Below are 17,046 nucleotides of genomic sequence, written 5' to 3'. Positions count from 1 at the left end.
TCTGCACTTTGACCTGTAGGGTCGAGATCTTTTTTCATCCTTTACTAAAGAAATGGACATAGCGATGCTGAAGTCATTAGTCATTACATGTTAAAATATTATTAATTTTCAAACAGCTCCCACAGATTAGAAGGTTGCAAATGTGACCTCACAACTTAAAAAAGATAGAAAACAGGACACTGCTGGCTGTTTGCCTGGCAGTTGAAGGGCAACTGTTGGAATCTACGATGTGGAGTAATAACAACAGCTCACTTGTTAAAAATAATGGGATAGAGTGGTGTAAGGATACATTTACGAATGGGAAATTACATTTGACTGATCTATGGGAGTTTTTTGAAGATGTTAGCACTGGAGTAGATTAGAGTGAATTGGTGGTTGCAATGCCATTAGATTTGCAGAATGCCTGTGATGAAGTTCCATACAGCTGGTAAACCAACGAGGTTGGAGGCAGTGGGATTGGAAATAATATACAAGCATGGACTAAGAACTGCTAATCCAATTGAAAGTAAGTGTGGGAGTAATGAGGTCTTTCTCAGCCTGACAGGCAGCAGCCACGTAGATTCCTGGACCTAAGTATTTACAATGTATATCACTGATGAGGCTGAGGGTCAAGTATCATATTCCCAAACTTGCTCTTGATACAAACAAGGTAGGGTTATGAAAAGTGTGGAGGATATAAAAATAGGTGATGAAAAATATGAATTCATCCACTTCAGAACACAAAAAGGACTTTTAAAAAGTGACACATTGGGAAAGGTTGATGGTCAGAGGTTCCTAGGTGCCCTTGTGGAAAAGTCACAGAAAGCCATCACAGACATCCAAAACCAATCATGTTTAGGGGTTATAAACTTCACAATACAAGGTCTTGGAAGGAACTGTGAACTATAAAGATTTAAAAATGAAAATGCAGAAAAGAAAGAATAACTTGAGAAGGAGAAGAGACAAGAATGAACAGTGAAAAGTAAAAGAAAATGGCATGTTTAGAAACTCGCAACTCACAGCTGGGCTGCTTGACTATTTCATGCACAAATTAAGTTGCAAAATTAATTTTCAGTCTTGTGAATATTGTTTGGCATTAATTAATAATTATACAGTTAAAAAAGGTTCAGATTGAAAGGGTGAAACCAAACAGGTTTTGGTGAAATATACTGTACAAAGCAGATACCGCACCAATGCATTTTAATGTCAAGACAGACAGAAAGACATTACTTTTGTTTAGTAAAGATTGGATTGAAAGGAGTCAGAGAGTAAATCCTGACAAATCACAAATGTGTCCCTGTTGCCTGAGGATTAAGGCACAAGTTGTGTAATGGTGAATACCTTCATCTCCAATTACAGTATGACAAGCAAATTGGAATGATGTCATTGCAAAATTAACCACCGATTGATACGTACAATTGCTCTGGAGTATAGTACGAGTGGGATCCAAGAGGGCAGAAATAACCACCAGGGCACACGGATGGAAGCCCTGTCATGGCATTGCAGTACGAACCTGGCCTGCACAAAACCTCACTAACTGAACCTGCAACAAGAAACCATAACAGTTACTTAATGTTCTGAAGTTTTGCTAAAATGATAAAAGTTAAACTGTAAATAAAAAGCATGAGCACAGACAATCCGACGTTACTGCCATTTGGATTATGGAAATTCTCCCTAACAGAACTCATAAATCAGGACCAAAAAATTTGAGATAAAAATAAAATTCACTCTCATATAAAGTTATATGAAAAATGTAAATCGATCAAAAATACTTTTCAACTCATGTTTCTTGACACATCTGTGGATAGCATTTCAACACAATACAGACAGTTTCGTAGAAATGCAATCCTTCTGTACAGGGGAATCACACTGCTCTCCATTGCAGGCAAATCTTCGCTAGGATTCTCCTAAATAGAATAATACCTAGTGTCGCCGAAAATGTTCTCCCAGAATCACAGTGTGGCTTTCGTGCAAACAGAAAAACTACTGACATGGTCTTTGCCCTCAGACAGCTCCAAGAAAAGAGCAGAGAACAAAACAAAGGACTCTACATCACCTTTGTTGACCTCACCAAAGCCTTCGACACCGAGAGTAGGAAAGGGCTTTGGCAAATACTAGAGCGCCTCGGATGCCCCCCAAAGTTCCTCAAAATGGTTATCCAACTGCACGAAAACCAACAAGGTCGGGTCAAATACAGCAATGAGCTCTCTGAACCCTTCTCCATTAACAATGGCGTGAAACAAGGCTGCATTCTCGCACCAACCCTCTCTTCAATCTTCTTCAGCATGATGCTGAAACAAGCCATGAAAGACCTCAACAATGAAGATGCTGTTTACATCTGGTACCGCACGGATGGCAGTCTTTTCAATCTGAGGCGCCTGCAAGCTCAGACCAAGACACAAGAGCAACTTGTCTGTGAACTACTCTTTGCAGACAATGCCGCTTTAGTTGCCCATTCAGAGCCAGCTCTTCAGCGCTTGACGTCCTGTTTTGCGGAAACTGCCAAAATGTTTGGCCTGGAAGTCAGCCTGAAGAAACTGAGGTCCTCCATCAGCCAGCTCCCCACCATGACTACCAGCCCCCCCACATCTCCATCGGGCACACAAAACTCAACCAGTTTACCTATCTCGGCTGCACCATTTCATCGGATGCAAGGATCGACAACGAGATAGACAACAGACTCGCCTAGGCAAATAGCACCTTTGGAAGACTACACAAAAGAGTCTGGAAAAACAACCAACTGAAAAACCTCACAAAGATTAGCGTATACAGAGCCGTTGTCATACCCACACTCCTGTTCGGCTCCGGATCATGGGTCCTCTACCGGTATCACCTACGGCTCCTAGAACACTTCCACCAGCGTTGTCTCTGCTCCATCCTCAACATTCATTGGAGCGACTTCATCACCAACATCGAAGTACTCGAGATGGCAGAGGCCGACAGCATCGAATCCACGCTGCTGAAGATCCAACTGCGCTGGGTAGGTCACGTCTCCAGAATGGAGGACCATCGCCTTCCCAAGATCGTGTTATATGGCGAGCTCTCCACTGGCCACCGAGACAGAGGTGCACCAAAGAAGAGGTACAAGGACTGCCTAAAGAAATCTCTTGGTGCCTGCCCCATTGACCACCTCCAGTGGGCTGATATCGCCTCAAACCGTGCATCTTGGCGCCTCACAGTTCGACGGGCAGCAACATTCTTTGAAGAAGACCGCAGAGCCCACCTCACTGACAAAAGACAAAGGAGGAAAAACCCAACACCCAACCCCAACCAACCAATTTTCCCTTGCAACCGCTGCAACTGTGTCTGCCTGTCCCGCATCGGACTTGTCAGCCACAAACGAGTCTTTAGCTGACGTGGGCCTTACCCCTCCATTAATCTTCGTCCGCAAAGCCAAGCCAAGATCAAAAACATTTAAAAGCAATTTGTCATGCAGATATGTTTGCAACCTTAGGAAATGATAGAAAATTTCCAAAGTTCCTGCAAAACAGTGAATTAACTACTAACACGTTTCAGCTCGGACACTGAAATAAAAAATCATTTTATTTACAAATAACATCATGAGGTCTTTTATTTCTGTATGAGAGCATTATAGACAAACCTACAGTTTAGCATTTTATCAGAACCATAGATGCTTAAACCCAGAGAGCAATACTGCAGCATTCTCTGATTGCACATCCTGCACATGTAATAACCTGGACAATACATTCCATTCGACCCCATTGGGAATGCAGAAATCATTCTTTTTAAAATGCTGCCAAGAAATAATGAGATTTGCTGGCCTTGAAATTGTTGCCATTTGGCTTTTGATTACAACCTGTGACATAAATTCCATTTAAAATACATTTATGTTGTTCTCATTTATCTCAATGTTGTTCGGGTGTCTCTCCATGCTTACTTGACACACATGTTTCCTTACTGGAATTGTTGTGGACTGCCAATATCTTTTAATGGCTCTGGTTTGTCCATCTTTCCAACTCAACATCCGTCTGGTTTGTTACACAATGGTTTTGAATGGACGCAATTGAGTTGAATGGATGAGCTGTCCAAGAGATGGTGTTTTTCCACCAAGGGAGCCCATTGTGACCACTTGACCCAGACCTGATAAAGAGATCAGCACGACTGCACGTATTGATTAACTCATGGAATTGGAGTATAATCATTCTACAACAGATATGAATTAATGGGTCTAGCCGGATTATACCTTCCTGATGGCAAGGCCTCTCGTCACGCATAGTTTAGAAAAATGGTATAATTACCATGGTTTGACCAATTCTTCAGTTCCAAATATGTAATTTACAAAAAATACTAGGTTATAATGGATTTGTAATATTCTCACAACTTCATTGAACTGGACATTCACAGTACAACCATCTACAAGTTTATCGATGACACCACAGATTGGCAGATCACAAACGGCAATGAGGAAGCGTTAGATCAGCTTGATGAATGGTGTAATAACAACAACCTTGCGCTCAATGTCAGCAAAACCAAGGAGATGATTGTGGATTTCAGGATGAAGTCAGGAGCCTAATATCACAAGCTTCTTTTTGTATATCTCTGGGTGTGCAGCATTTTGCGATTTGTCATTTACAGTATTCCCTCCTTATCCATAGGGATATATTTGAAGACCCCCTGCGGATGCCTGAAACTGCAGATAGTACCGAACCCTATTTATACTATGTTTTTTCCTATATGTACATACCTATGATAAAGTTTAATATATAAATAAGGCACAATAAGAAATTAACAACAATAACTAATAATAAGATAGAACAATTATAATAATATTAAATAAAAGTTACTTGAACACAAGCACTGCAATACTATGAGTCAATCTGAAAACTGAGATGGTTACTAAGTAAGTAATGGGCAAGTAGCGTATGCAGCGTGGAAATGCTGGACAAAAGGATGATTCATGTCCCAGGCAGGACAGCGTGAGATTTCATCATGCTACTCAGAATGGTGCGCAAGTTAAAACTTATGAATTGTTTATTTTCAGATCGCGGTTGACCGCGGGTAACTGAAACTGCGGAAAGCAAAATCATGGATTGGGGGGTGGGGATGGGGGTGGAGAACCACTTATTCTCAATCTCTGTGCTATGTCTTAAGTTCTTTAGATAACATTCTGGACCAGAAATTGCAGAGTCACACCAAACATATATTACATTTCAGAACTGGTACTTTGAGTCCCAACAATCAATGGCTACATCTAAAGAGCAAATAATTGCATAAATTCATACTCAATGAGGTAGCACCCGACAAACCAGTGGCCCTTGAACAACTGATATCAAGGACATCATAGTTTGCATTTACAACTTTTACTCTAATCTTACCTTCTGGGCATTCATATCCGGCTCGACAAGGGATTCCATTGATTGATGGTTGTCCAGTTTGTCTTGGGTCAGGGCAGTAGTAACCTGGTGGGCATGGTTGACAGTCCTTGTAAAAGGCTGCACCAGTCTTGTTCCCCACTGTTCCACCTGGACAGGGCACGTAGGCACCTTTTCCAGAACACCAATAACCCAGAGGGCACTTGTGATTTTCGTAGCTGGTTAGTCCTGGTAATATCATGTTAATTAGTGTAGTACATCATCAATTTGTAACAGTTTATACAGCAAAAATTTAATAATGAAGATTTTGCTTCACTTTTGGGTGTATTTTATGGATTTTGGGCTGAAGATCACAAAAATCACCTTAACATTTTCCTGTCACATATTGTTTTCTAGATATAACCTATTTTTGTGATTTGCTATCATATTTTATGTCTCCTTCAAGTGCACAAAACCATTAAGTGCAATGTGTCATTGAAAATTAATTTTCTGCATTGGCACTTGGACTTCTTCCCTGCTGATCTTGGTGCAGTCAGTGATGAACATGGTGAAAGGTTTCACCAGGACATTGCGACCATAGAAAAGCGGTGCAAGGGCAACTGGAATCCATCAATGCTGGCCGACTAATGTTGGACATTGACACGAGGGGCATCAGATGCTGAGTACAAACAAAAATCGGCAGCAAAACATCATTATGCAATTAAACAGGCTCAATTCAATAAAAAGTTCATTTACTGTTTCTTGCTACGAGGTACAGAAAATATGAAATTATCTTTGTAATCATTTTGAAATTGTCTATCATAGTCCCCATTTTTTTTCAGAAAGCAAATATTTTGAAAAAAAATTGTTGTTCAGTGTAATCTACTATATGATCATTAGAAATCCAGAAGGTTCAGCATCTAGCTCACGACGTGATGTCTGCCAGTGACCAGGGCCTCATGCTACCTCCTCATTCTCTGTGGCCCCAGCACCCTTATTTCGTACCAGGCTCTGGGTCACATACTCCCTTTCTTTAAGTTAACTATAAATCCTAACACTGTGTTCCATCTGAAAAAAAAAGTGTTAAAATGTATTGGCCTATTAATACAAATAACATCCAACATGTCTGACCATCTACACATCTGCACCACCAATATCCCAAGCAAGCTGCATTGTTTGAGTTTTACTGTTCTCTATGGACATTACTTAAATACTCAATAGTGTAAAGGAAAATTGATAATGTTGATAAATATAAACAACCATTATGCCCACATGAAGAACTTTGAATTACTGCTAAGTGAAAGTTCTGATGCAGGTTCTGAATTACTAAAAAGCTTGTAATATAAATAAATTATATGTTCATAGGACTTGCTCTCTGTCTTCCAAAATCGACTTTGTTGTCCTGACTCCTAATTCACAGGTGTGTCTAGTTTTCACTACGGAGGGCAGTTGAAGAATAAGGTCAAAAGTGCAAGGAATATTGAATGCAGATTTAGGTGTCAACATTTATACACTTAAGACCTTAAAGTCTGTACTTTTCCTTGCAAATGTAAAAGGTACAATTGGTTAGCTTTTATTTGAATCTAAAGAACAGGAAAGCACTAAAGATAATTTTAAATATCATTGATGAGAAAAATCTTTCTTTTAAGAAGGCAAGCTTCACCAACTAGATTTCTAGGCCTTTTTAATGTAAACATATTGCTTTAGGGTATAAATCAAAAATACCTGTTTCATTGCAAAAGTATCCTGGAGGGCAGTTCTGGCAGACTGCCTGACTGGTTGCTCCACTGACATTGGAATATGTGTGGACCGGACACCTCTGAGGTCCTCCAGGAAACCTATGTTGGGCCTGGATAACTCCGTCACAGAAATATCCAGCAGGACAGTGATAGAGAACAGGATCACCTGAGCACAGGCAAACATTTTCTGTGGCATACCATGGAATAGACTCGAAGCGTTAATTGTCAAATCACAAGCAATTAATGTTACTTTAAATGTTGCAACATTTAAAGATGCTTTTTTAATTTCAAACTCAGTCCGCAAAGAATAGGAGGTAAAGTATTTTTACTGCAACTTTTTAAAAAAAGCAATGACTCACACAGTTTCAACCTTGCAATAAGTTCAGGAGAACCCAAAAAATGTATTTTGACATTAAATTTATCTGATACCTTCTTTGCACCAGTATCCAGGTGGACATGGCTGGCAGTCCTCTTGCTGTCTGCCACCAGCCAGTGATCTGATGGTATTCAGTGGGCAGGGATGGGCTACTTCTGTTCCCTCAGGACAATAGAAACCTGAAGGAAGATTTCAGAGGATTGTTGGAAAAGGAATGGAAACAATTTGCACTTCCTAACGAATGTCACAGTATATTTTTCATATTCAGAGCATTTCTCCCACATATTTTCTGTAACATTAGCAGAAATGAAAAAAAGAAACTATGCATGGCCTTTGAAGTTTCTGCAACTATTTAATGAAGTTAGAGGATGATGCTATTTTAAAAACAGAATCGATCATTTTCAGTTTTCATCTGGATTACAGTATTAGAATTTTTAAGTCTTAGCTCTATTCATTTAAGTGCAGTATTTCCTGAACATTGATAACACCAACTGATAAAGATTACTGATGTTATTATATGTAACTCCATAACGCCTCAAACCGTGCATCTTGGCGCCTCACAGTTTGGCGGGCAGCAGCCTCCTTTGAAGAAGACCGCAGAGCCCACCTCACTGACAAAAGGCAAAGGAGGAAAAACCCAACACCCAACCCCAACCAACCAATTTTCCCTTGCAACCGCTGCAATCGTGTCTGCCTGTCCCGCATCGGACTGGTCAGCCACAAACGAGCCTGCAGCTGACGTGGACTTTTTACCCCCTCCATAAATCTTCGTCCGCGAAGCCAAGCCAAAGAAAAGAAAAGAAAAGAAAAATAGTGCTTTGATAGTTTGATGGTAAATGATAATGATTTAATTGTTCTGTCCAGATAGAGACCAAGCTGCTTAATAACACAGATGGCAGTGAAGATATCAAGATACAGTTGTCTTAAAAATCTCATGCTGATTTAATTAATTACAGAATCCTTTTTGAGAGCAAGCAAATTCTTTATGGTGCTGGGATTGATTCATTTTTGTCTTCCGTCAAGCTCTATCTCCAGCAATACTACCTTCCAGCTAACACAGTCCAAACCCCGCCTCCATGCCCACTTCTAGGAATTCTATTATTTTTGTCTAGATTATCTATTCGGACAACAGGAGGCCAAACTCTCTCTCAATCTCCAATTAATTTTTTCAACAGGCCCAGCAAAGTAGGATGTTGTGGTGGCGCATATCGTGATGCAGGTGAACCGGCTCCGTGCTTGTCATGGCCGCGGGAGCGGAGCAGCAAGGTCAAGATGGCGCTGCCGGGTTTTGTTTCCCTCATGGGCAGAGGGGCCGCGCATCCGCACTCGGCTGTCTCATTGCATCAGAGGCAGGATTTGACGGCTGCCTTATAAGCCGTAGTGCGGGCATTTTCGAATAAACCGTTGAGAATGAAACTGACTCCAGCGTGTAGTCTCTGTTCTAATTTCCCCCTCATAACTACCACTACAGTTGGTGTCCCCAACGAGCCCAGATGATTCTGGACTCTATATCATGGACACTGCAGCAGTTAATGTAGTGGCTATGAAACTACCGCCTTTCTGGATGCTTTTCCCACACACTTGGTTTGGGGAAGTGGAAGCACAATTCCACCTCCAGCAGATCACTTCCGACTCTACGATGTTCTGCCATGTCGTCAGCACCCTCGACCAAGAGACTGCAGCCAGAGTGGACAACCTGATACACGACGCCCCCCTCCCCCCCAGGAAGGCAAATACCCAGTTCTCAAGAAGCTCCTCTTAAATACTTTTGACCTGCCCAGGTGCCAGCATGCCGCCAGGCTCATGCACTTAGACAGCCTAGGAGACAGAGCACCATCCGCCCTCATGAATGAAATACTCGTGCTGGCAGAGGGCCACAAGCTGTGCCTCATGTTTGAGCAGGCTTTCCTGGAGCAGATGCCAGATGACATACAGCTGTTGTTAGCGGATGAGGATTTCTCTGGTCATGGCCAGAGCAGATGTCCTGTGGAACATGAAATATGAAAACGAGTCCGCTGTGAACACGAGTCCGTGCCGCACCCCAACTCCAACCAAGCACAACTGTGCCTCAGCAAGCTGGCAAAGGCACTGAACAGTACCTGGTGCTTTTATTACCAATGCTGGGGGGCACAGGCACATAAATGCAGGCAACCCTGCTCGTTTCTGGAAAACGGTCAGGCCATCTGGAGACATGAACATGACCATGAGACCCCACGCTCCGGGAGGTAAACAACATCACCATCAAAACCTTTGGCACATGCAATGTGCAAATACAGCTCGGCAATGAGAAGTTCCAGTGGAATTTCACACTAGCTGCGGTGAGCATATCGCTCCTCGGTGCTAATTTCCTTTGGGCGCACAGCCTGCTGGTGGATATGAAGCCAAGTGACTAGTGCAAGCCTGGTCTTTCCAAAGTGTCCAACTAGAAGCTACCATCACCTCCTACTCAGGTGTGGCCAAGGTGAGCGCCACTAAGGATGAATATAGCTGCATCTTGGATGAATTCCCGGCTATCCTCAGGCTGCAATTCACTTCCACCATGCCACAGCACGGGGTGCCTCACCACATACCGACCCAAGGACCCCCCCTGCTCCACGCCAAAGCCAGGAGACTTCCCCCAGACAAACTCCAGTTGGCCAAAGAGGAATTTTCCTGGATCCAAGAGTTGGGCATAGTTCGCAGGTCTGACAGTCCGTGGGCGTCCCCACTACACATGGTCCCCAAGTCTTCAGGTGATTGGTGGCCTTGTGGGGATTACCACCACCTTAACGACTCCTGACCGCTACCTGGTCCCACACATACAGGACTTCACAGTGCGAAGGTGTTCTCCAAAGTCAATTTGGTATGTGGCTATCACCAAACTCCAGTCCTCTCGGACGACATTGGAAAGATGGGTATTATCACCCCCTTCAGACTTTTACAATTCCTCCACATGCCTTTTGGTCTCAAGAACGTGGTGAAAACCTTTCAGCGCTTCGTGGGTGCAGTGAGCAGAGACTTTGACATCCTCATCTCAAGCAAGGATCATGGGGAGCATCTCCACAGACTTTTTGGTCACCTGTCAGAGTTTGGACTCATGGTCAATGTGGCGAAGTGCCAATTTGGGAAAGACTCCATGCAGTTCTTGGGTCACACAATCACCGCGAATGGGGCAGCAGTATCAGCAGAGAAGGTCATAGCCAGTTCACCTTCCCTGACACCCTGAAAGGCCTCCAGGAATTCACAGGAATGGTTAACTTCAACAACCGATTCATCCTGGGGGTGGCTAGGAGTCACATGATGGAGTAGTGGATGGTAGGAGAATACAAAAAACCATTGTAATACAAAGGTCAAAATATTTTTTTCTACCCAGACATAAGTTTTGAGCTCCTGAAAAAGAGGAAGGAGTTTAACGCAGCAAAATCGATCCTATGGAAGAAAGGCTATAAATTTATGTTAAGATATCCAGCGGAGCTTAAAATAGTTATCCCGGGGCAGCAAAACAGACTGTTCTCAGATCCAGAGAAAGCACGAGAATTTGCAGAACGCCTGCAAGACAGAAAGAGAGATGTAACAAGAGATGTAACAAGAACAAGGAATGATGGCAAACAACATATAAAAAAGTAAAAAATAATGTATAGATAAGTACTAAAGGAGGGAATTAAAGTGAAGTAAGGGAGAAGGGGGGAAAAGAGGAGAGGTTAAAAAAATTAATAATAATTAAATAAAACATGAAAAGAAAAAAGAGAAGAAATGAGAGAAAAAAGAGAAGAAATTTGTTGTAATGAGAAGATAAAAGTTGGGTGGGAGAGAATAGCAATCACTGTGAAATCAGCTGACATTTGCAAACGGGTTCGCAGTCCGAATGGAGAGGGGAGCTGTGGTTGCCCAGCAAGGGACAAGGGGTGAATCAGAGAGGGGGGTGGGACACTTGGGGTTAAGGATGTGGGAATGGTTGAAATACAGTGCACTCAAAAAAAGAAAACTGAGAAATGGAAATGGGGAAAAGGGGAAAGGTGGTGGTGAGGAAGCGGAAATGAGATGTAAACAAAGTATGAAATGGCCATGTTGAATTATATGACTATAAATATTAACAGAATACATAACCAAATCAAAAGGAAGAGGCTATTAAATTTATTGAAAAAAGAAAAAATTGATAGAGCATTCGTGCAGGTAATGAATCTAACTGAAGTGGGACACAATAAATTAAGGAGAGACTGGGTAGGACATGTAATGGCAGCATCATATAACTCAAAAGCCAGAGGTGTAGCTATATTAATCAATGAAAATGTACCAATCAAAATACAGGAGGAAATAATAGATCCAGCAGGGAGGTATGTAATGATAAAGTGTCAGATATATTCAGAATTTTGGAATTTGCTCAATATATATGCACCTAATGAAAAGGATCAAAAGTTTATGCAAGATTTGTTTTGCAGATTGTAGATATGCAGGGGAATATATTGATAGGAGGGGACTTTAACCTTAATTTGGATTCAAAGATGGATAAAACTGAACAAAAGACTAGCAGAAAGAACAAAGTAGCCACATTTATGGTTAAATCAATGCAGGAAAAGCAACTTATGGATATATGGAGGAGACAACACCCAAAGGAGAAGGAATACTCATATTATTCGAGTAAACATAAAACATACTCAAGGATTGACCTGTTCTTGTTGTCAGTCCATATCCAAGGGAGAGTTAGGAAAAAGGAATATAAAGCTAGATTGTTATCGAATCACTCACCCCTGTTAATAGCAATAGAGCTGGAGGATATCTCACCAAAAACGTATAGATGGAGATTAAATTCCATGCTACTTAAAAGACAGGATTTTAAAGAATTAATTGAGCGCCAAATTAAAATGTACTTTGAAATAAATACAGAATCAGTGAAAGATAAATTTATATTATGGGATGCAATGAAAGCTTTCATTAGAGGGCAGATAATAAGTTATGTAACTAAGATGAAGAAGGACTACAATCTGGAAATAGAACAACTGGAAAAGGAAATAGTAAGTACAGAAAAAGAACTAGCAACAAGGGAAGATACAACAAAAAGAAGAGAATTGGCAGACAAAAAAAATAAAATACAAAACATTCAAATGTATAAGGTGGAGAAGAACATAATGAAGACAAAGCAGAAGTATTATGAGCTAGGAGAAAAAAATGCACAAAAATATTAGCTTGGCAGCTTAAAACAGAACAAGCTAAAAGAACAGTATTGGCATCAAGGAAAAAGGACAAACAAATTACATATAACCCAACAGAGATCAATGAAATCTTCAAGGAATTCTACGAGCAATTATACCGAACTGAGAATGAAGGGAAAGAAGACAAAATAGATGAGTTTCTAGCTAAAATTGAACTACCAAAATTGCAAGAAGAGGAGCAAAACAAATTGATAAGACCATTTGAAATAGAGGAAATACAGGATATATTAAAAAAAGCTACCGAACAATAAAACACCTGGAGAGGACGGACTCCCAATAGAATTCTATAAAACAGTTAAAGACTTATTAATTCCTCCTCTCCTGGAAGTAATGAGCCAGACTGAAGAAACACAAAACATGCCAGATTCATGTAAAACAGCAATAATTACAGTAATACCAAAGACGGGGAAAGATCCACTAACACCAGCATCGTATAGACCGATATCTCTACTTAACTCAGATTATAAGATAATAGCAAAGCTATTAGCAAACAGATTGGCTGACTGTGTACCAAAAATAGTAAAACTAAATCAAACTGGATTTATTAAGAAAAGATGAGCAACGGACAATATCTGTAAGTTCATTAACTTAATCCATGCAGTACAAGGAAATAAGATGCTAACAGTGGCGGTTGCTTTAGTTGCAGAGAAAGCCTTTGACAGGGTAGATTGGAATTATTTATTCAAAGTACTACAGAGGTTCAACCTACCAGAGAAATATATTAATTGGATTAAAGCATTATATAGGGGACCAATGGCGAAGGTGACACTAAATGGATATATAGCGAACCAATTTAAATTAAGCAGGTCAACTCGGCAGGGATGTCCACTATCTCCTTCACTGTTCACTTTAGCTATAGAACCCTTGGCAGAACTGATAAGAACAGAAAATAAAATTAAAAGGATAAAAATAAAAGAGAAGGAATATAAAATCAGTCTATTTGAAGATGACATCATAGTATACTTAACAGAACCAGAATTATCAATAAAAGAATTACATAAGAAATTGAAGGAATATGGAGAAGTATCAGGGTACAAGATCAACGCAAATAAAAGTGAAGTAATGCCAATGAATAATGCAGATTTCACAAAGTTTAAGAAAGAATCACCATTTAAATGGCAAACACAAGCAATCCAATACCTAAGTATTCAACTAGATAATAATCTAGGCAATCTATACAAATTAAATTATCAGCCATTAATGAAGAAATTACAAGATGACTGAGAACATTGGAAAGATTTACCACTAACACTGATAGGAAGGGTAAATTGCATTAAAATGAATATCTTCCCAATGATACAATACCTATTTCAATCGTTACCAATTCCCTTAACAGAGAAATTCTTCAATGAGCTAAAGAAAAATAATAAGGAAATTCTTATGGAAAGGGGGGAAACCGAGGATAGAGCTAGATAAATTAACAGAATGGTACAAACATGGGGGCTTACAGCTACCAAACGTTAAGAATTATTATAGAGCAGCACAATTAAGATATCTATCAGATTTTTATCAAACAAGGCATAAACCAGATTGGACCAGGTTAGAGCTGGATAAAATAGGGGAGAAGGTACCAGAACATATACTTTATAAGTGGGATGAAAAACTGGTGCAACATAGAAGTTCACCAGTACTGCACCATCTGCTCAACATTTGGAAGAAGATGCACGTAGAAAGGAAAAAAAACAAATTACCAACTACCAAAATTATTATTGACGCAAAATCAACTAATCCCTTTCACAATAGATAACCTTTCCTTTAGGGAATGGGAGAGAAAAGGGATCAAAAGAATAGAAAATTGTTTTTTGGGAAATAATTTATTATCTTTTGAACAAATTAAGTACAAATATGGTATAACTCACAGTACAATGTTTGCATACCACCAACTGAAAACCTATTTGAAGGACAAATTGGGAAGCAGGCTGAGGTTACCAAAAGGAAGCAGCTTTGAATATGTGATTACAGACACAATGATAATTAAAAGATTTATAATAAACATGCACATCAAGCTGCAAGAGAAAGAGAATGATGAAATAAGCTGTAAACCCAAACAAAAGTGGGAACAAGATCTAAACATAAACATAAAAAATGAAAAATGGGAAAAGCTATGCTCCGGAACTATGAGAAATACAATAAACACGAGGTTATGCATGATACAATATAATTGGTTACACAGGCTATATATCATGCCCCAAAAGTTAAATAAATGGGACCCAACAGTATCAGATAGATGTTTTCGCTGTAAGAAGGAAACGGGAAAAACAGTACATTCAATTTGGGCATGTGAGAAAGTGGAAAAGTTTTGGGAAGATCTAAATCAGGTATTAAATAAAATCACAAAATGCAACATACCAAAAAATCCAGAGATCTTTCTTCTAGATAATATAAGAAGTAAAGAACTAAGCCTCAATTTGGATGAAACACAAAAAAGATTTATTATGATAGCCTTAGCTGTAGCAAAAAAAATGTATAATGTCTACCTGGAAATCAGAAGAGAGCAATGGTACTTAGAAATGAATAAATGTATTCCATTGGAAAAAATAACATATAATTTAAAAAATAACGTCACAGTATTCAAACAAATTTGGTAACCGTACATGGAACACAACAGAGAGGGCCTACCATGGACCTCCACCCCCTAAAATGATAGAGTGAGAAGATGAAATGAATTGACCCAGTGTGTAAAAGTAGATGACACTATTTTCTTGCATTGTGTGATGACATTGTTTAATGGATTTATTGTATTGTATATGTTGAACGTTTAGTGGGTAGGGAGGGGGAAAAAGGGGAGAAAATGACTGTTTATATTCAAGAGGGAACTGTTTGTGTGTATTTTGGTTAATATGGTTCATATAAAAAAATTAAAAAAAAAAATCCTGGGGGTGGCTCGCATCATGAGACCAATGTTTTCCATAATATCAGCCAAAAGCAAGACCCTAGCATGGATAGAGGAGGCCGTTGCAGCTTTCACTGCGATGAAGAATGCCCTGGCCAATGTCACCTTGCTGGTTCATCCCAGATCAGACGTACCCACAGCACTCAGTGTAGACTCTTTGGCAACAGCCATCGGGGGTATCCTTGAGTAATCCTTTGAAGGTCAGTGGAGGCCGCTAATCTTTTTCAGCCACCACTTGAGCCCTCCCGAACTTAAATATAGTGCGTTTGACAGGGAGCTCCTGGCACTCTACCTGGCTATCAGATACTTTTGATATTTCCTGGAGCATAGCCCGTTCATGGTGTTTATGGACCACAAGCCCCTTAACCATACCTTCGCTGTGGCCAAGGACCACAGTGCCACCTATCCCATGTATCTGAGTTCACCACAGCCATCCGGCACCTCTCCAGCAAGGACAACGTCATAGCCAACACACTCTCCTGACCTGCCATCTAGTCCTTATTCCCCGGACTGGACTACTCCCAGCTGGTGCAGGCTCAGAAAGAGGACAAGGAGATGCAGGTGTTCTGCACACCCATCACTGGCCTCCACTCTGAAGACCTCAGTCTGCTGGACAGCCCCTACACACTTCTGTGCGATGTTTTTCCACTGGTACACCGCACCTGGTAGAGCCTCAGCAATGGAGGCACCAAGTTTCAAGGCCATTCATGACCTCACACACCCGTCTATAAAAACCACAACCCATATGGTAGTGGAGAGGTTCATGTGGCACGGCCTGAGGAAACAAGTCACGTAGATGGTGCGCAAATGCACCCAATGTCAGGCATCCAAAGTCCACCATCATGTCAAGACTCTGGTCCAATAGTTAAACCCTCCAAAGAGACAGTTTGAACAATACATATCGACATTGTGGGCCCACTGCCCATCTCCCGAGATGCCCGGTACCTCTTCACAGTAATAGACTGCACTACGAGATGGCTGGAGGCCATTCCTTTAAAGGATACCTCAACTAATTCCTGCAGCAGGGCACTGCTCATGCATTGGATCGCGAGGTTTGGGGTACCAGCCACATAACTACCACCAGAGAGGCACAGTTTACATTGGCACTGTGGACACAGCTCACAACGCTCCAGGGCATTAAGCTGCACCACACTACTGCCTATCATCCCCAGTCCAATGGACTCATAGAGCGTTTCCATCGCCAAATGAAGTCAGCCCTCATGGCCCATTTAAATGGATCCAATTGGGTGGATGAGCTCCTCTGGGTCCTACTGGGCATCAGGATGGCACCTAAAGAGGATTTACAGGCATCCTCAGCTGAATTGGTTTACAACACCCCACTAATCCTGGCAGGTGAATTTTTCCCATCGTCCTGAGATTCAGGCACTGACGGGAAAGCATTGTTACAGGACCTATGAGACAGGTTAGCCTCGTTTGTACACCCCCCCACCCTCACACCCAAAGACATCAACCGGAGACTTTATACTTGTCTGATGTGGGCCGCATTCCACTCGCTTCCAACGACCTTATGAAGGCCCATACGAGGTCCTGTGCAACT

At 41.0% G+C, this 17,046-nt stretch overlaps 1 protein-coding gene across 9 annotated transcripts in view; it reads right to left on the bottom strand.

Annotated features, from left to right (window-relative positions):
* LOC138741062 (uncharacterized) overlaps nucleotides 1-17,046 on the bottom strand; it is a 94,233-nt gene that overhangs the window by 64,364 nt on the left and 12,823 nt on the right. For 6 of the 9 annotated variants that reach the window (XR_011343304.1, XM_069894547.1, XM_069894552.1 and 3 more), the window contains 4 exons: nucleotides 7,460-7,585; nucleotides 7,017-7,196; nucleotides 5,316-5,540; nucleotides 1,396-1,522 (listed from right to left, as the gene is read on the bottom strand). Coding sequence is in view for 8 of the 9 variants with exons in the window: in XM_069894547.1 (XP_069750648.1) it covers nucleotides 1,396-1,522; nucleotides 5,316-5,540; nucleotides 7,017-7,196; nucleotides 7,460-7,585 (658 nt within the window). In the remaining variant the exon portion in view is untranslated. The remainder of the gene's footprint in view (nucleotides 1-1,395; nucleotides 1,523-5,315; nucleotides 5,541-7,016; nucleotides 7,197-7,459; nucleotides 7,586-17,046) is intronic. The other 3 variants (XM_069894554.1, XM_069894555.1, XM_069894553.1) reach the window with 2 other exon arrangements.

The sequence above is a fragment of the Narcine bancroftii genome, chromosome 8, assembly GCF_036971445.1.
Source record: "Narcine bancroftii isolate sNarBan1 chromosome 8, sNarBan1.hap1, whole genome shotgun sequence".
Taxonomy (NCBI): domain Eukaryota; kingdom Metazoa; phylum Chordata; class Chondrichthyes; order Torpediniformes; family Narcinidae; genus Narcine; species Narcine bancroftii.
The sequence above is the reverse complement of the archived record's forward strand: the minus strand, read 5'-3'. Positions and strand labels throughout refer to the sequence as shown.